This window comes from Diadema antillarum, unplaced genomic scaffold (genome assembly GCF_040938485.1).
Source record: "Diadema antillarum isolate AM-2024a unplaced genomic scaffold, OU_Dant_1.0 scf00000188, whole genome shotgun sequence".
NCBI lineage: Eukaryota > Metazoa > Echinodermata > Echinoidea > Diadematoida > Diadematidae > Diadema > Diadema antillarum.
In genome coordinates this window covers 1,506,490-1,527,342 of record NW_027271077.1, presented here as the reverse complement: position 1 = coordinate 1,527,342, position 20,853 = coordinate 1,506,490, and the positions used below count along the sequence as shown (strand labels likewise).

At 37.5% G+C, this 20,853-nt stretch overlaps 2 protein-coding genes across 2 annotated transcripts in view; one reads left to right on the top strand and one right to left on the bottom strand.

Annotated features, from left to right (window-relative positions):
• LOC139723414 (pre-mRNA-processing factor 39-like) overlaps positions 1 to 20,853 on the bottom strand; it is a 444,659-nt gene that overhangs the window by 69,242 nt on the left and 354,564 nt on the right. The gene's annotated exons all lie outside the window — the stretch shown is intronic.
• Positions 1 to 20,853, top strand: part of LOC139723409 (arginine-hydroxylase NDUFAF5, mitochondrial-like) — a gene marked incomplete at its 5' end in the record, with an annotated part of 122,988 nt that overhangs the window by 536 nt on the left and 101,599 nt on the right. The window contains 4 exons of the mRNA XM_071634654.1: positions 4,266 to 4,306; positions 5,600 to 5,663; positions 6,234 to 6,281; positions 12,281 to 12,387. Of these exons, the coding sequence (XP_071490755.1) occupies positions 4,266 to 4,306; positions 5,600 to 5,663; positions 6,234 to 6,281; positions 12,281 to 12,387 (260 nt within the window). The remainder of the gene's footprint in view (positions 1 to 4,265; positions 4,307 to 5,599; positions 5,664 to 6,233; positions 6,282 to 12,280; positions 12,388 to 20,853) is intronic.

Sequence of the window (20,853 nt, the reverse complement as noted above, 5' to 3'; positions counted from 1 at the left end):
TATGGGAAATGCATGTTATAGCAAAATGAGCCCGTCCTCAACGGGTTGATTCACTCTTTACCTTGTGTAACTCAAAGGATAATCATTTATTGACATCAGTAGAAATCAATAGAGCCCTCTCTAGTTATGTGTGGTGAAGGCAGAAAATACTTAGAATTATATTATGCATTAACTTATATGTTTACATGATAATCCATGCAGCACTTTACATGTATTTGGTATGTGCAAACCCCAAATTGATCAAGCAAAATTGTATGATTTAAAAAATAGAATGGTTTAGATTTTGTGTGATTGTGTGTTTATAATCTTGAAATCAAGTGAAATCTTTATTGTTTTCTTCTATCATAAATTTGAAAACATAGACATGAATTCAGCATTATTGTTCGTGGTATTTCACTTTAAAGGGATGGTACAGTTTTGGTGGAGATGAGAATTGGGCTTTTAACTTTTTGCGAGATACCAAGAAAACACTTATGATATAGTACAGAGCATACCAATTTAAGTGGAATGCAAAGTTTATTTGATGAAAATCGGGTTTGGAATGGCTGAAACATCCAAAAACAAAGTAAAACAAAGCGATCGCAATAAAGTGTGGGTCCCACACTTTATTAGAATCGCTCTTTTTTTGGATATCTCAGCCATTTCAAAACCAATTTTCATCAAATAAATGTTGAATTCCACATAGAATTACATGCTCTTTCATATTTCATAAACGGTTTTCCATTATCTCACCAAAAAATGTTAGAAACCTGATATTAGGTCTCAGCCAAAACTGCACGATCCCTTTAAACTATGGATTACACACAAATGTAGGCCTACAGAGTGTATGAGAAACCGGTGCACACATCTTCACTAAATTTCCTTGTTTTGCATGAATTTAGAAAGAAGACAGAAATCATATCCTTTGAATCTAATTGTTCTAGAGCTGTACTTCCATAACAAGATGTTAAGGAAATGATCATTTCATTGATGAAAAGTTCATTTCGTAACAAAAATGTTGTCATTTCATGACGAAATGACTGATTTCGTAAAGAAATAGGTCTTGTTGCCCCATAAAAAACTACAGTCTTTGTCCATGGTTTAAACCACGGGCAGGATTGTACCACCTTCGTGAATTCTGGCCCTACAGTTTATGATATCACATGTGTTGAACAATAAAGAGAATTCCACAAAATTTAATTTTTTGAAGAAAGTACACATTCCCTGCACTTGTTACTGACTTACTTTAAGGGTTCTAATTCCCCCTGCTTTCTGAAAGAGCCAAGTCAAGTGCTCTTTTGCTATGCAAAAAAGTAGAAAATGATATGTTAATTTCTCTTTATCTTTTCTTAAAGGCATAATTCACCATTTGCAGAAGAAACAAAAACTCAGCATTAGTGCTTTAGATAGTTCTAAAGTGTGAGTTAGGGATAGAAACAACCACTATAATCGATGTTAAGTATTGTTAAATACACAAAATATGAACAATAGTTGTATGGTAATAAAAATGTTTCCAGACTAAACCGTCTACAGTTATGGTTTAATGAGAAAAATACTAATATCTCCTTATATTTTAAGCTTTATTGCAAAAATTTTATATGGTAGAATGTTTTGTGACACAACAGACCTACACATATGCATCAAATGTGATATCTTGAACATTTTTCAAATCACTGCTCCCAAAGGTAAACAGGACCTTGAATATCATTCTATCTATGTGAAATCACAAACTGTAGCAGTCTTCTCATCCAGCAATGGTGGCGCTGAAACTTCCAAAATGTATAACTTTTGAACAAATTGTCTGATTTTTCTAAAACTTTCACTGATATATTCTACTTGTAGTGCTGCATTCGCTCAATCCATAAAGTGAACTTGTCCCTTAACCTGTTAAGGATGAGTCCCGAGTATACTCGGACGGGTGTCTATGGGAAATTCATGTTATAGCAAAATCAGCCCATCCTCAACAGGTTAAAGGACAAGTCCACCGTGTCGATTGAGTGAATTCAACAATTTTAGTAGAACACATCAGAGAAAGTTTGGGGGAAATAGGACAATCTGTTCAAAAGTTAATGGTTTTTAAGTATCTGCGCAATCACTGCTGGATGAGAAGACTACTATAGTGTATGATGTCACATGTGTACGACGATAAAAGAAAATAAACAGTGTATTTCACAAAACTTTACTTTTTGACAAAAGTGCACATTTCTTCAATTTGTTGCTGATGTATGTTAAGGGCAATATTATTCCCCCTGCCTTCTGAAAGAGAGAAGGCGAGTATTTTGTTATGCAAGAATAATGAAAATATGTTGAATTTTTCTCTATACCGTACTTTCTTTATATCGTTGTACTCATGTGACATCACAAGCTATAGTAGTCTTCTCATTCAGCTTTGACTGAGCAGAAACTTCAAAAATTCATAATTTTTGAACGGATTGTCTGATTTTCCTCAAACTCTCGCTGATGTGTTCTACTAATATTGCTGCATTTTAATACTCAACCCACATGTCTATGAGGGTGAACTTGTCCTTTAATTTGCACCAATGTAGGGAATACTTGAGGATGCTGACCTCAAGTCCCAATTTACCAAATGAGACCTGCATAGAGTCTTAGCAGGGTTTGAGGAAACTCAATACCAAACATCTTCTCAGGGAAAACCGGTCAGCTACTTCAGATGATGGCTTATTCAGGGGCCAATGCATCCAAACCTGCCCTTATGAGCTGTGCGTCCACTTTTACACCCTCTCAATGCACCTGCATGTCTATCCAATGAGCGCCTCTTCATTTTCATCTAAAATTCTTGGTTTCTCAGCTCTAAACAAATACTGTAAAACAAGGAATGTTCATGTGTATTTTGATTTTGCGAGAGCCAAGTTTCCCAAAATTAAAATGCACGTGAAAGTTCTTGTCTACACTATGCGCATTGAATGTTAGCTCTAGGCAACTCGCGAAAATTTCATGCTGCGAAAAAGGCCATCAGCTCCAATTTGCGAAAAATTTCATGCCGCGAAAATATCATGTTCTACAGTATCATCCTAGGCATCAAATTCTTTCCGTAATGATTCCCATGTAGGTTTTAGTGTGTTTGTGCACAATGCATTTCTTTTCAACTGGGTTAGAAAAAGGTAGCTTGGCTGCCTTTGTGATTTATTTTAACCCGTTGAGGACGACTTGATTTTGCTACAACACACATTTCCCATTGACACCTGCCCAAGTATACTCGGGACTCGTCCTCATCGGGTTAAAGTAAGGTCATAGTTCACCGATACAGGTGAAGGCTTAAAGGAAAATCAGGCAATTTGTTCAAAAGTTATGAATTTTTAAAGTTTCAGTGCCACTTTGCTAAATGACAAGACTACAACAGTTTGTGATGTCACTGCAAGACGGTATATAAAACACTATATGAGAATTCAACGTATTTTCTTTTTTTGTAGGACTAATAAAAATGCACTTTACTTACCTCTTTCAGAAAAGGGGGAATCATATTACCCTTAGTTATTCATTCATTCATTTGTTTTATTTCATTCTTCAGATAAAAAATAATTATAGCATAGCAATTATAGCAATAATCATATATAAAATAACAAGCATTCCTGTACGTCAGGTATGGAAATGTTGAAAAAAAAACTATTTCAGCAATCAAATACAATAGAACAAACAGAGTGCATTACTGTATAATAAAGAAAAATGAGATAGGATGTATCAGTAAAAGTCTATGAGGTTTGACAGGTAGATACACCCATTATGTATGACATAAAAATAACTACAGCACATGTCAGCATCAAGAGAAGGGAATGTGTACTTCTCATTCAAAGAATAAACTTTTTCATGTGAAATTTCTTTATAAAATTGTCCTGCAGGCAGGCACTGTTGCAAAAGGTTTTCTCATCCAGTGATGGCAGCACTAAAACTTCAAAAACTCATAACTTTTGAATGGATTGTCCCATTTTCTTCAAACTTCACTGATGTGTTCGACTGATACTGCTGCATCACTCAATCAACATTTACTGTAAAGTGAGGAATGTTCGCATGCATTTTAATTTCGTTAATATCGCGAGAGCCGAGATTTGCGAAATTAAAATGTACGTAAAAGTTCTTGTCTACACTATATGCATTGAGTATTAGAGGCAAATCGTGAAAATTTCATGCCGCAAAAAGGGCTGTTGGCTCCAATATGCGAAAATTTTATGCCACGAAAATATTGTGTTTTACAGTGGTTGGTATTAATATTTAGATTTCATTCTCCTGTAAAACTGAGCTCAGAAACACTCCGTCTCTCTCTTTCACAGATTGGGTATCGACTAGTAGACAGAGTCAGAGATGTTACAAGGTAAGGATTACAAATATGAATTCAGGTCTTTTGGAAATGTTGCTATCTTTGAAATTAAATGTTTTCTTGTGTTGCGATGTCAATTCAATATCTTTGTATGGCTTCTGTTAACCCGTTGAGGACGGTTTGATTTTGCTACAACACACTTTTCCCATAGACACCTGCCCGAGTATACTCAGGACTCGTCCTCAATGGGTTAAGGGTTTGATTGAGGCTTTGCTGAGTTGCTAATAAAGGCAAGAGTTTATGTCAGCTGAAAGTCATCTGAATAAGAAAACAATGATACAGTGTCATCACAATGATGAAGAATACACAGTACCCTGATTATGACAATAGTTACTGGAGTTGGCAATGAAGTATGGAAATAATATGTTTGCATAGTTGATGAAACAGACGTCATTCTTGTGTGAACCTCCAGTAAATAGATAATTGATTTTGAATGTTAACTGGATGCACTAAGAAAGTACACACCTACTTTGAGGCCATAGGGTCTCTAATGCCTGCTAGACTGTGCCCTTTTATCCTTTGAAAAATTCTGGATCATCCGCTTGATCACCACCAAAAATTGATCATCTGTTTGTTTTACTGATAGCATTTTGAGTGAAATTGCTAACTGACAGAGAAGCCAACAAATAAACATATATTGTCCTGTAGAAGAGATGTAAACCCATCTGTCTAGTGGTTTGTTTAATACTTGCAGGTATTTGTTGCTTCTGTGATTACCGTGTAAAAGAAATGATTCCCATTTTTTTCTCTTTTTTTTTGCTCATTTTTTTTCTAAAAGAAAGGATAGTACAAGGAAAAAAAATCTGGTGGTGGGAATGATCGTTATTGTTGTTGTTGGAATGATTGTTATTAGTGTGATGATAGTGGTAATAATATCCTTCACATGGATGATACCCTATGACACATCATGGATCCATAAAATGCCGTTGAGTGATCAATGTCTCTGTTGGTTCAGAGATATCTGTGGTTGAATCTGTATCTGTATCTGTACACATAAATGTATCAAATTGTCGTGTGATTTGCTTCCATTTTCTGGTAAAAGTAGACCCAAGGTTGATCTGATTTAACGTAAATGATTCGAAAGCTATTCAATATCACCTTTTACAGATTTTCTTCATGTTTTTTTGTAGCATTAATAATATTGCCTTAAGACAGTGGTATTTAAAATGTGCATGAACAAACAAATTTCAAATGTCATGTGAAATCAAACAGACCCATTTCAATGTTGTAAATCAGTCAGCCTCTATTTCTACGTTGTCAGCGATTGATGTTGTTCAATTGTTCCAGGAAATTCCAAGTTGCTGTGGACCTAGGTTGTGGAAGGGGACTGCTGGCAAACCACCTCACAGATGTAAGTAATCAACCTGGTTTTGCAAAATGCATTTCCCTATCTAGATATCATAATGAAATTAGTCACCCTGAATTGCATTTATTGACGCAAATGTTGGTGTGAAGAACAAATATTGAAAAAAAAAAGTTGCCTTCATTTTTATATGCTGTAATTCTCTTTTGTGTGTGTGTGCATATACTTTTTTTTTTTTTTTACCTCAGATATACTGTAAAGTATGATTATAAGGGTTTGCTAAACATAACATGAGATATAAATATTCTAAATGAACTCCTTTTGTCATTTCATTAAAAGAGCAGGCAAACTTGTTTTAGTTACAGATGTGAGGGACATGTTTCCCATCCGTCCCTCTTTTGACAAGAAATAAAAATGAGTTTTCCTTGAGTTACACCGAGTTCTTTAGAGGATGGTTGTTTTGATGATCAGTTACATGATTTTTGTTGTGTATGTCCATTATATGCATCTCAGGTATTTATAAACACCAGTCTATGCATAACCCAGAAAAACAAAGTTTTGTGTTCTTGAGAGAAAAAGTACTACATCCGTGTTTGCTGATATCTTTATATCCTTCAGGATGAAGTGGGCACTCTGTACCAATGTGAAATGTCTGAGAAAATGTTGGTAAGTACCCAGACCTTGGGGCAAAGGATAATTACCAAACGAAGGAAGGCTTTTATATAATTAGTGTCGTGTCTTGAACTTGCATCTGTGTCTTAATCAGGGTGTCATTTCTCTTTGTGCAAATAGAAACATGAAATGGAGGAGAGATAAGGGGGGCACGGAGGGATGATTTCATTAGAGAAAATCAGCCACTTTGACTTTGTTTCCTTGCGTCCTTTTTTTCCCCCAATTCTTTTTCGGACTGTATCTGAGTACTTTTTTAAAACGTCAGGCTTGATTATTCATCCTCTCTTGTCTGTGATGCAGTGGGCAAGTGATAAGCCACTGTGTATTTTGGGTCCTGTTAAGTTGAAAAAAAGCGAAAGAAGAGGTCGGAAGATGTAGATTAATCTCCAACGTTATCAAACCTGTCACATAGTTGTTATCGTGGGAAAGCAAACAATATTTAGACATAGACATCGTTTTATCACTTAAACTTTTTGCTGACAAATATAGCTCAATGATAAGGTCAGATGGAGGTATACATGCTTTTCATTTCTTTGCAAATGGAGCACTTTAAAAGTTTATGTATTTGGGAAGAAAGAAGGAAAGCGCAATGTGAGGAAATGTGTTTTCAGTTCTATATAGATTTGTGCACCTGAATTTCATTTTCTTGCAGCAAGAAGAAAAAATGCACAAAAGGTAGTAACTGTTGTTCAGCAAATATTAAAATTCCTATGGATATTTTTGCAATGGGGAAGATATTTCCTGTTCATTTTGTGTGTGTTTTAGTGTATGTCTAATCTACAATCAATACAACTGGAGTCAATGTATTATTCTAATCCTAAAAAAGTACTGGGTACTTGAAAAACCTAAATGTGTATTCCCAGAGTTTTGATTTGTAATGCAGTGGGTAACAGATATGAGAGAGAGTGTGTCATCAAAATATTTGCTCATCTTTTTTTTTTCACTGTGAGTGAAATACTCTTTGCAGCACAATGGGTTAAATTAGCCAAGGCAGCAATTATCTTCATAATGTATAATAAATGAATGATCTACTCATCCTAGAAAGATGTTTACTAGATAGATATAGAGATAGATCACTCACATACATGTACTTGTGACAAAGCAGTTAGATGTAATTACATCTGTCAATGAAGGAGTTCATGTTGTCATTGGCATTGGTTTTTTGTTTGTTTATCTGTGTGCAAAATAACTCAAAAAGCTGCTAACAAATTTGAATTAAGCTTGCAGGAAAAATTGATAATGACACATAGAACAGATGATTAAATTTTGGTCGCAATAATTTTTTTTTTCACAGATTTTCAAAGGATTTCTTATCTTGTGGCATGTAGGGTCAATAAACTTGGGAGTTCAAGCTGCGCGTACTGGAGGTTTACATATATGCGCACTAATGTGCATGCTCTGCTCGGGGGAGGCGCTGCGCAGCTGGAAGCTGATGACGTAAAGAAGTGGCTTCTATATTGAGAAATTGGGCGATTTTTCAGCATGTGTGTATGAGTGGAAATCACTGATTTCTATGGAAGAACAAGATTAGTGGTAGAAATGAGCAGCTGGCTTGGTGGAGGTCTGTGCTCTGAGAGTGCTTTTCAAGTTGTGATTTTGATGTTAGCTAGAGCTATAGAGTGGAGGAACCTGATGCTTATATTTTTTTCACTGCCTTGTAAAAAGCATGCTTTGACATAATTATGCTGAATATTGAAAAGTGACTAATGCAGTTTGGTTTGTGGTCCATCACGTATCTTGGCAATTACCCCCAGAGGGCAATTACCCCCCAGCTAAATACTGGTTAGTGGTAAGGTTAGAATAAAGATTAGGGTTAGGGTTAGGTTTAGGGTTAGGAGTTTGGGTTATGGTTAGGATTAGGTTCAGGATTAAGATTAGGATTAGGGCCAGGGGAAGGGTACGGGGTAATTGCCCAGGGGGTAATTGCCCTAGACCCGGTCCATCATTGACCAGTCAAATTTAGCCACTGACCATCAGAAGTCATCTAACTTATGGCAGGCAGTTTGATACAGATTAATCCTACAAACTGTATATGTGCTAAGGTATTTAGCTATAACTTGCCAGGCTTTTTTTTTTTTCGTAAATCAGCATTCACTTATTACTCTGTCCAAACTTTACCTATCTACTGCAAGTTGGCAAGCCCTTTCAGGAGTACCAGTAGCACTTTGCCTCAGTTAAACAGGAAAGCTGTGGTGACACATATTACGGGGATTAGTTAACTCTTTATGTGCCACATTCGCATGCCCAACTCAGTCGTGGACATGCCAAGTTCGCATATTTTGCTCAGATGCACAATCCCGCCCAAACCAATTACCAAATCACCAAATACCACGTTACAATGAAAGGTAATATGGCGATTCTATTCCTGTTACATGTAGCCTGCAGTATAATTTGTAGTGATTGATTATCAAGCGATGTTACCTGCTGGAGTTGCAAATAAATTTTCTGTCACTGTTTTGTGTGCAAAAGTCATTCCTCTATGGTAATGTAGCTACTGGTCAAATGAAAGACAAATAGTCACAGAATTGTCATAAAACTTACACAGAAGCAAAGCTTTGTGTTTTCTCTACAACTTTGTTCATTACATGTCCAGCATAACAAAAATCAGTGAAAAGCTACTGTATAGATTTGAAAAACGAAATGTTTTCCCAAAGCATGACTACGTTGCTGCCTCAAAATAATATGGCGCATGATGGGGATTTACACTGTAACACATTTAAGAGTTAATCTCTACTTATGGGCAAATAGTTTCTAGACATCTGTACTAATTGGTGAAGAAAGCACTGTATTGAACGTGAGCGAAGAAAGCACAGTATGGGATGGAATGATGAATAAACTTGACCCTAATATCACATCATAAATGGGTCACAGTAGTATGTCGAGCCTAGACCTCACACTTTAAAACCGGCTCCTTTGCACTCAGGATCATTTTTTTTCCTCTCCCACATAACCAGTGAAATAAGGGAATCTATTTGTGGGCAAGTCTTCACATTTCCATTAAAATTCAAATATTTTCAATTTTAGGGGCTGTGAGAATTTTGACACTGGTGCTGTACTAAGACACATTAGTCCAGTAATTGGTTCTTTGCCCCGGAGGAAATGCTCAGACGGGGACGCCCCAACCCCATTCTCTCCTTTTTCTGTCAGGGGTTTTAAAAAACGGGCTGGGGGTTGCATCCATTATCGCAGAGAGTCACCGAGGGGTGATCGACTGGAAATTGAAATTCGTCTTTTGATTGGATTGGAATACAGAGTGTGTGTTAGAGGATTTGGAACAGGAGACAGGCTGACTTAAGTTGGAGGAAGAGAAGGAGGAGGAGGAGGAGGAGGAGGAGGAGGAGGAGGAGGAGGAGGAGGAGGAAGAGGAGGAGGAGGAGGAGGAGGAAGTGGAGGAGGAAGAAGAGGGGAAGGTGGAGGGAAATGGATTTAGAGGAATTGGGCCACAGTGAGAGCATGGATATTCATGAAGTCTACATTTGTTTTGTAATTCCTATGAAGAAAATTTAGTGACTAGAACTTTAAAGATGTTTGGCTTTATGGAGAAAATACTTGAAACTGGAAAGATGTTTAGCCGTAAGGGAAAAATACCCAAGTTAAAAAACAGAAGGTTTAGGCTTATGTCCTTTGTGCATCTCTGTTTAACCTCTTGAGTCTGCCAACTAAGCTGTTTAGAGAATTTGCAAATTCCCCCCCCCAAAAAAAAAAAAATCCAATCTTTGCAAACAACATCATATGTGACCCGCTACAACAAAAGGATCCAAAAGTCAGGGGAGGGCTATTTTCTGAAAATGGCATGACATTATTCCTGTACTCGTATACTTTAATTTCATAAATAGCATAACTCATAAAAGTACTCGATCACGGAAATATCAATGATTTTATTAGCGCATGTCAAGTGGTTGTGGAAATCAGAGTTTCGAGAAAAACGCCTTCAAAGTTTTCTTTCCGACGCTATCATGATCAAGGGGAGGTGAAACAGTTTTCACCACTTGGCAATAGAAGATGTGCTCCTAGCGACCTTCGAGATGTTCATTCAAGCTTAGCGCCAGCGGTCTACGCACAACCAATCAGTAATCAGGATGCCATGCACTGACCAATAAATCACTCCCTCGTTGCTAGGGGCAGAGTCTAGCTGTGGCGCTAAATCCAAATCTTGGACACGTTTCTGTTACGTTGAAAGTCGGAAAATCATTGCCCAGAAAAACACTGATTTCTTGCCTTTCCTTTGATCATATAGCTTTGAAATTTCGGCAGATGATAGACAAAATATTAGACTACAAGATTATGCAAAAAAAAAGAAATTCGATTGTTTTGACCAATTTTGATGATGTGACTTCAAACTCAATTTTCTCAGCTCAGCCATCAGCGACTTTAGGATCCTTTTGTTGTAGCAGGTCACATATCAAAGCAATCAGCATGTGGCAATGAAATGACGCAGATGTTGTGTGAATTACTATTTAAAGGCATAATTTACCATTTGCATATGAAACAAAAACCCAGCATTAGTGCTTTAAAATAGTTCTAAAATGTGAGTTTGGGATAGAAACAAACACTGTAAGAATATGAATCGGTAAAATCGATGTTAAGTATTGTTAAATATACAAAATGTGAACAATAGTTATAATAACAATGTTTCCAGACTAAACCGTCTACAGTTACATTTTATTTAGAAAAATACAGATACAGTCTGTACATGTATCTCCTTATATTTTAGGCTTTAGCACAAAAATTTTATATAAGAAAGTTTTGTGGTACAACAGACATACACATATGCATTAAATGTCATATCTTGAAAATTGTGCACACTGTTCAAAGTCTGTTGCACAAAAAAGGTTGATACATCAATGTATTCACTAAGTATTCAATTAAAAGGAAAGAAAAACAATGGTTAATATTTTTACTTTGTGCATCCTGACAAGTCAACAGCATGTGAAGTGTCACATGATTTTTTTTAATGCCAAATATCCTCTGCCCAAATAAGATTGTGATTGCATGTTTTAGCAGACAAACATTAACTTTGTGATACATATACTTGTTCTGGCACTTTGACAGAAAGAAAAATTATGCTTCTGAATGGTAACCTATATTGATTGTGTAGCTGTCAATAAGTCCTGTCCACCACCATCAATTGGAGAGAATTTACTCAGAGGCCAGACTTTGTTATTCCTGCCAAGCTGTCACTTTGGTAACAACAGCTGCTTTATGATTTAGTCAATGTTGCGGGACTATTACATAAGTCAACTGAAATTCTGAATGCATGCAAATACTGAGCTCTTTTGACAGACTGACATTAAATCTATGAAGTCATTGTGGATATTTGATGTCAACATCTATCATACTTCTACCTCTTGCAAAATGTGATATATCCTTATTGATCACATGCTTTTCGTCTCCTTGATTTTTTCATGAGAGAAACAGATTTTCCTTTCTGTTAATTCACGAAATACAAAACAGAATATATAAAATTGTTTGTATTATAAAAAATATTCAGACAGAACTATCTTCTTCCTTCTAATGGTATCATATTACTATGTGTTACTTCACTGATAGCATAGATTTTAAATTGAAAACTACGTAAAGCATTCACTTGATATTTGAAAGGCTTACAGTGGCCACAGTCTTTGCTACGTCTGCCAATTGTTTCTGATTTTCTTACTTTGTTTTTGTCATGTTTGTGTTAGATTGGTACTACATAGATGGCTAGGTTTTTTAAGTACCTTGTGAGCAGTACCAGTGTTTCATTGATAAGGAATGATAACCTCCTGTACATAGAGGCCATTCTTTTTTTAGCATATTTTTTTTTGCTGAAAAAAAAGTACCAGGAGGCACCATTGAGTGTAGTCATTCAGAAATCAGAAAAAAAAATCTCTCAGCTGTGCCTGCAGGTCAAAGGTCAGGGTGAGGGCCATCCATTCATTCTGTCATCTCATTGTATTCAGATAAATGCCAATTCCCTATGTGTGTGTGTTTTTTTTCCCCTTTCCACTGTGAAGGAGCAAGCGCCCTCTCCAGACGGCGTGAAGACATACAAGGTGCTGTGTGATGAGGAATTTCTACCCTTTGAGGAAGAATCTATAGATCTTATCGTCAGCAATATGAGGTGAGGAGGGTGAAAAATGGCAAGTTTTAAGCTCATTCTGCATTTTTCCCCCATCATATTTACGCCTTGGCAAATCTAGTATTTCCTTTTTGAAGATGAAATTAACTTTTTGACTTTTTTGAGGAGCACATGTATCTATTCGATGAAAACAGAATGTCTGTGTTGTAAGGACTTGCCTACAAATAGCCCCCCCCCCTTTTTTTTTCACTTGTCAGATGGGAGGGGGAAAATACCATGGATGTAAAAGAGCATGTTTTGAAGCATCTGGTCTGTGTGCTTGACAGACTATTGTGACCCATTTATGATGTGATATTGGGGGCAAATAGTTTCAGCACGCTCTCCACTGTGTGATGAGAAATTTCTACCCTATAGAATTTAGTTCACAGTCTGAGTGAGTGCATAGGTGTATTAGTTTGTTTTATATTTCAAAATAATTGTATTGTTGTTATGAGAGCATGTCCTCATGAAATATGAAAATCACAGAAATTTTTTTTAAAAGCTGGTATAAAATTTCAATTTGTTTTTCTACAGGTTTTCCCAAATTTTGATTATAATCTTTCTATATTTCACTATGTTGCACCTTATCATGAAGTGGAAACTCTTTTGTTTATGAATGTAGAAAATGAATATTGAATTTCACTTTTATATATCCAAAGAGTCAGTACCTTCTAAATATAAACATTTAGTGGTAAACAGTGCGATATATCGATGAAATTCCATGTGTTTATTCAAATTGGTGACGGATGAAATGTGAATCAATCTCATTCCCATTCAAGCGAAAAATCCAGTAATTCCTCTCGGCTTCTTCCATTGTGTACAGCCAGACAGTGTATTTCTGGCCACATTATCACCGCTCCAGGCAAAATGTTTTCATACCCTACATGCAGGGATGTTATCGTAATACAGAGAGCGAAGTGGTCAATGACTTTTAGGTAGTCTAATGACACATTTGTTTTTCAGACCCTTCTAGGTTTAACTTTGCAGTCTTCAAGGTTTTACTCCTGACAGTACTATCAAAGAAAGGCAGCATTTATTTTTCTAAGAATAAATGATTGATTATCTACATATACATTTGTACAGTGTAGAACAAAACAATTGCATCTTTATTTACGACAAAAGAAAGTTTGCTGATCATTTGCACTTTTGCTAGGTATGTCATTTGCCTGGCCAATGACTTTTTTGCAGCCTGAACTGTGAGACTAGGGTTTGTGGAAATGATGTTGCAAGGGGGCTCAGCCAGTGAGCATTCACTTTGACCCAATGAAGTGTGTGAGTCTATCAGGCACAGTATAAAAAAAGAGTGTTTGCAGTGAGGAGAAACTTGCCCATCCGATGCGCCCTCGCTGCAAATAACTGCAGGTGGCTGAAGCCTTGGGACTGAAGGGGAAAAAGTCACTTTCTTTTCAGATATATCCCTTGGGGGAAGAAAAAAAAATCAATCCACCATCAAAGTCGTATTTCTTGATATTCCGCAGTCGCGTATAAGAGTGAGAAAGAAAGAAAAATTGTATAGGATGACTGTTAGATACTCTGCCTACTTGAATTATCTCCTTTGTTTCTGTTTTTTTTTCCCCATCAGTTCTGATCGAGGTACTGTTGAACCTTTGTCACTTCTATTCCATTAACTGGTATTTCATTTTTTATATGATTAATTCTGTAGCGAAAGTTCCTACAACTTTATCAGCAGGTCATTCATTCAGCGTGCTTCTGGCAAAGTGGTACTTCAGAGAATGCGTGTCTAATTTTATACCACTTGAAATTTTGCTTCTCACATCTCTATTGACAAGAATTCTCTCCTGCATGGCAATTTGGAAGAATGCACAAACGATATACACTATACTTGTTATCCCTACACATTTGATTCTGTATATGGGATACAGCAACATCTTCATTTTTTACTTCATTTCCCAGCACTTTTATGATCTTGTAATGTTAATTCTTCTATTTATTTTGTCTGTTTATATTTGTCTTTTGTTGGCTGAAAGATGATTATACTCACCAAACTCTTCCAAGCATTATCTTCACAATGCATTAACTTGGATGTATGGTTCAGTTTTATGCATGTTTTTAATAGAAATGATGAGATTGCTTGCAGTTTGTATGTGAGCAAAGTCAAAGTCCCAAGTGAGGATATACAGCATCATGCTTAAGTTTATTGTTTCTAATGAAAAGAGTTAACAGTTCTAGCAACTTCCTTTACATAAGGTTGACTTTATTAAAACTTCATTGTCTTGTGTGTCTAAAAGGTTGACTTACAACTTCATTGTCTTGTGTGTGTGTGTGTGTGTGAGTGTGTGTTTGTTTGTTTTGTCATACGGCATGTTGTGCCATATATTTTGATGTGCTAAGCTTGTACAAGGTCTTCACAGATATAAGTGATGTGTTCACTACAGGGGGTGGCTTTGTCAAAATCAGACCAATAGAGATCTGAATAAATGAATGAATATCTGAATTAATACTTTCAAGGATGTAACAACCTTTACAAGCAAAGAAATTATTACATGAATGAATTAATCAATAGGTAATTGACAATATAATGAATGTAAGATTGATTGATAAATAGCACTATGAATAAAAATATGTAAACATGAATGCATAAACACTTTTAAAGTAAAGTCATGTGCTGTGGGGGGCAGTGTTCCTCTGGGGTTCAAAATGTTGACATCTTGGCTCTGTCAGTGATGTGGGACTGAGAGAATCTTGGCTCTAGGAAGTGTCTTCAACTTGGATGTTCTGAGAGCGTGACAGGAACTATGACAAATTGTGTTTCCTTCAAAGTGGGTTGAAATTTAACCCATTCCGTATGGGAACGTGGTAGCCTGTACATTAGGTCTATGGGCATTTTGGAATTCAGTATGGAATGGGTTAAGAGTTTGTGAATAAGATGTGACTCTAGATGCTGCATCTATTGACATCTCATCAGTGAATGACACAGAAATATCCTATTTCTGCAAATTCTGTTTTTAAGACCTAAAATCATCTACAGGTGGTTTCTACTAGACAGCACTGTGGATACAATGAACTGACATGGTTGTGTGCAATGAGTTTTTTTTTTTTTTTTTTTTCTGGCAAAAGTGATATTGCTGAATTCATGACTTTGCTTGATAGTATGACTTAAAGGTATAATGGGCAATTCCGCAGTTAGGTGGACATGACATGGATAAAAGAAATGTGCCTCTTTATCATACTCTTTAATTTAGGTTTCAACTAATGCCATGGATGTTCACCAATCATTAAGGTCTTTCAAATTCAGTAGATTTTATTTTTCATATTTATTGATTTTGCGAGATCTAAAACCATCATTGAAAATGTACATGTGGGACTGGGGACGCTGAAATTCACTTAAATGCAAATTACAGTGGGTTCCTTTGAAATTTTTTCCTCAAAGTTTTGCTAAAGGGTAAAAGATGAATACATTTAAGTACTCCAGAAGTCATGTGACATTTTGTCAATTACAAAAGGGTGAAATGACCTGCGGAATTACTACGGACAAATGTAACGTTACTAACCGTAACGTTACTAACCATGCTTTTGGGGGTATAGCTAAGAAATTATTGGTCGAACTGCTAAAAAAAATTGTGTGAACATTTGTCATGATGCGATAATTGAAATTAATGCAACTCTTTGTTTGAAGTAACTTTAATTTTTGCACACTTTTTGCTACAAGACATTGATTTTTTTGTCATGTCCTTTTTTCGTAACGTTACTAACCAGCCTTTTAAGTTGCCATAGCAACTCTAATATTTCGTGGATTGCATCCATTTTTTTCTGTATCATAAACCTGGGAAAGATGAACATGTTTTTGTCATAATTTTGACTTGAAATGAATAAATGGTTATTTAGTAGTAAAAACAAATATCTAAATTTGTTCAAATGTAACGTTACTAACCGCGGAATTGCCCTAATGTATTTAGGGTAACTTGGTATCGCCTGAATGTTGAGGATCTATTATCTATGCTTCCCATCTCTGAAAAATGGGTTTAGTTTGATGGGCACAGCCTGATTGCATTGTCATCATCACGAGCCACAATCCCAAGAAACAGTAACTTGAAGATTCACTCCCTGGGTGTGTAGAAACAGCAAGTGGAATTTTACATCAGCCGGCTCAAGGTCCCTTTTTGAGCACCTCAAAGTCAAGGGGGGATGAATAATGCAGTCCGGATTTGGGTCGCATGAACATCAGAGTGTGAAGTTTTTCGGGAACATTTTGCCCTTTTTGCAAGTCAAATTGGTGATCATTGTCCCCAAACCTTGGCACCCTTGCATCCAAAGTAAACGAGATACATGTTGGAGGAAGAGCAGAATTTGCAATAGAGTGCGCAAACACATGCACGCTCCTTGCCTCATGTTCCTTGAAGACTGAGTGTAGAATCCCCAACTTGTCAAGTGTCACGGAGTGATCGAGAGGTTTAGAGCTGATGATCTTCTTTTGCAGATACACATGATGTCCCAAAGGTCATCTCATATCTGGTAATGGATACTGGTGATGACTTGCCAAAGACATTCAAATTGTATCCAGGTTGCTAATGGGAAATCAGTTTGCTCGTAGAAATTCATGTTTGTTTCTCATAGAGTTGAAAAGAATACATGTAGCATCTACAAAAAAAAAAAACCAAACACACATTTAAATTCTATTTCCTCCCAGACTATTTCATTCTGAGCACAGATTCTACACCAAGTGCTATTTTTCAGGATTAGTCTCCATTCAAAGCAAAATGACACTATTTTTTATTCCAGATTTGTGAAGACTGGCTCCTAAATTTCTCTCAACAAACCCTAAGTATGGTGGCAAAATGTTCCACTGGAAAATGTTCAAATGCTGAACGTAAAATACCACATACAAATTGTTAGTTCTGTGTGTTTTAATTTTGTATGTATGTTGTAAAGCCAAATAATGAAAAAAATGTGTAGAAATTTATAAATTAACAAAAGGATGAAATGGTAAGTACTGCTAATATTGATGATACTAATAATGTTAGTGAGTGACAAAAAAGCAGTAGTAAAACGAGTAGTAGTAAATGATTTTATGCACTCTCAGAGAGACGTTTTGATATGAGGATACTAATTATCCCTGTTATATGCATTTTGAAAAGTGAAAAAAAAGTTATTGGCATGGCTTCATACATGCATCAGCTGGACATCATCTTTGGATGATTACTAGTCCATTCTTTCTGCACATCCATCAAGTTCTTTCATTTCTCTCATTTTCAGTCAGTGGTCGTTGTTTAACTCCTGATGACTTTATCGAGTATTTCTTCTTTGCCGAGCTTTAAGTAACGACAGTATGCTCTATAAATATCTCGGAGCATTCTTGTCATGGAGAGATATTTCCCGGAGCATGTAATTTGTCACTTTGAAGTGGTGCGCTCTACTAGAGGGCCTGAAGGTTATTACGATACACGCAAGTAATAATGACAAAATTTGATGCTTCTAAATTAATGACTTCACGATGCAGCATGCACAGCTCTCATATCTTCATTCATGAAGAATCCTCCCAACTTGGGCTTACTCTCGCGCTGATACACCGACATGATGATCAATAACTGGTATGTCAGTGATATTTCTGGACAAGAATAGGCAAAATATCTGCAAGCAATTTATCGAGTGAGATCCACGTTGCTCCATCAAAAGCCGGTTTCCCGTGGACTACTTGCCTGTCAGATGGAAGTTGTACGTCACTGATCGAATCCTCTTTATGAGCTTATTTTGGGATTCTTGGGCCAGGTCTTACCCGGGAAAACGAGGTTAAGCCGAAGCCTGAAGGAGTCCCGAGTTTGAATCAGAACATACCTGCCGGGGGTTATGTGCTCTCCCCCTAAGTGGAGATCTCCGACGAAGTCCTATTTACATTAGTCGGCTGCAACAGGGGTAAGCTTCAAGGAGTCTTGTTTAAAGTTTCGTCCTGACGATATTGGAAGAGTAGAGGTGGTGGGGGGGGGGGGTGAGAATGAAGTAAGGTGAGAGGGACTTGATGAAACTCTTGGAAAGATACCTTGCAAAGCTCTCCAGTAACAGGAGACTCTCGGGAAGCAATATCCCCATCATCCCTTCAGGTGATATGTATGACTCTTTAGAAATTGATATTTGTTTATGCCTGGATCGAGTTGCTCTTCAGCCTGAAAATGCGGGATAGGACTTGATCATGTTACACCAATAATCACTCCTGTGTTTGTAGTGAATTGTCAGACCTGGGCTTTATGCTCATATTCAGTGACTTGATTTAATCAGAATTGTAACCTTTCACCCCCTTCTCTTCCCCCTCTTCCTCACCCCCCCCCCTCCCCCCTTGATATTTCTACTCCTACTAATTCAGTAGATTGCATGTAGTGATATCATGGACAAATACAAATCTTAAATGAAGTCATAATTCATCCAATGAATGGACAGAAATTGGAGTGACATAGTAAAAGCAAATGAATATGGGCAGGAGATGATGTAGGCAGGGAAAGAATAACCCAGTACAATGTACCAGCATGCTTAGTGCAGGCTCCACCGAGTTTCTGTGAATAATGGGTTAATGAGCGTGGAAGATTCTAGAAGGAAACAAGATGGATACACAAATATCATACATTATTTACAGCACAAGTCTTTTTTTTTTTGTAGGGCAGATTAATCCTCAGGAAATCAGTCCAAATTTTGCTCTTAATGGGAGTTGACACATGTTCACATTTTCTTGATCATGTAAACAAGCACAAATGGAACCAAATTCTGTAGATTAGCTGAAGACTGCATAGCTTAACCCCTTACGTGCCAAGGCACTAAGATTTACTTGCCAGGCTGTAGCTTTCATCAGCAGTCAGAAACCCATCCAAACTTTATCTAGTTGTACAGTTAGCAAACCCACCTAGGTGTAACAATGCGCCTCAGTCTAACAGGAAGGCCATGGTGACACAATAAGGATTAGGGGGATTAGGTAATCTCTATTCGTTGGTGATTAGTTTCCAGACATCTGTGCCAATCAGTGAGTCAGAGCACTCCAGCATGCATGCCAATTGGCAAGTAAAGCATACTAAGGGTTAAGAATACCATACTCAATTTTCTCTGTGCACATGGAACTACACTGTAAATGTATTCCAAGGTGGCTCTTTTGGGCCATATTGTGTTATTCATTTATCATGCACCATAGGTACCAAGTTTTGGTTGTTTTATCGGGTGCACGTCACGAGACTGACACCCACGAGTCATACAGCCCACAAGTTACATACAGCTCATGAGTCATACAGCCCATGAGTTCGACACCAAGCTAACAAGGCCCACGAAACTGACCACATTAAGCCCCGTGTTATATCTGTCGAAGGTGTGGGGTATTTTTACCTAGTGTCGAACTCATGGGCTTTATTTTCCTAGTGTCGAGCTCACGGTCTGTATGACTCGTGAGCTGTATGACTCATGGACCTCTTTTCAATGTCGAACTCGTGGGCTGTATGACTCATGGACCTGTTTTCAATGTCAAACTCGTGGGCTGTATGACTCATGGACCTGTTTTCAATGTCAAACTCGTGGGCTGTATGACTTGTGCGTGTCAGTCTCATGGGATGACCCCATTTTATCACTTAAACCTCCCTTCCATTCATGTAGTGCAAAGTTCTTTTCGTATGATTGAGAAAGAAAGGTGGATCTATGCAGTACTAGGCAGTAGAGGGAGATTAACCTGTTGAGGGCGGGCTGATTTTGCCACAACACACATTTCCCATAGACACCTGCCTGAGTGTACTTGGGACTAGTCCTCAACGAGTTAAAACATGTGACTTTGGCTCTAATTTGTGGAAGTGTGTTGAGCTTGCACCCTAATATGAAGTTAGGGCTCGAATGTCTTTTTGTTTTCTACACAATAGTATTTAGACCTGGCAAGTCTCTCTGATCCATCCAGATGCTCCCTGAAAATAGATCATCATATCATGCCATGACAAAATAATATAAAAGCCTCCCCCACCCCTCTTGTTGAGGAATAAATACATTTGTATTGCCTATATAGAGATACACATAGCACAGGCGTATCCCCCTATAGTAACTCTTTGGAATCCCTCCTGTTTTGATGCATGGATAGTGACAGCCCTGTAGTATTGTCTGTGGCAATGATGGTTTGTTGTCATCAGATGGCCTGGGAGCTGTGTGTTGCGTCATGTTCATGAATATTCATCATGGCCAATGCCCTATGTGTAGGCTGCCATGCATGACTGGTCAAAAGGCACACAGTCTAGGCATGAATAATCATGACATGAATATTCATAAATGTTGGCACTAAAGAAATTAGATGTTCTCTTGCAGCATGAACCTACTGTGTATAGACCGATTCAATTTCGATGACCTATTCACCTACCGCCGCTAGCGGCGCTATAACGGTCGCCATAACTGGGGGCCAACGGGGGCTTCCGCGAGCTAGCTACCCAGCGAGTTGCACTTGCAGCTAGCAGCCTAGCGTACCCATCGCGCATAGTTAGCCGGGCCTGGCCGCTGCGCCGCGGC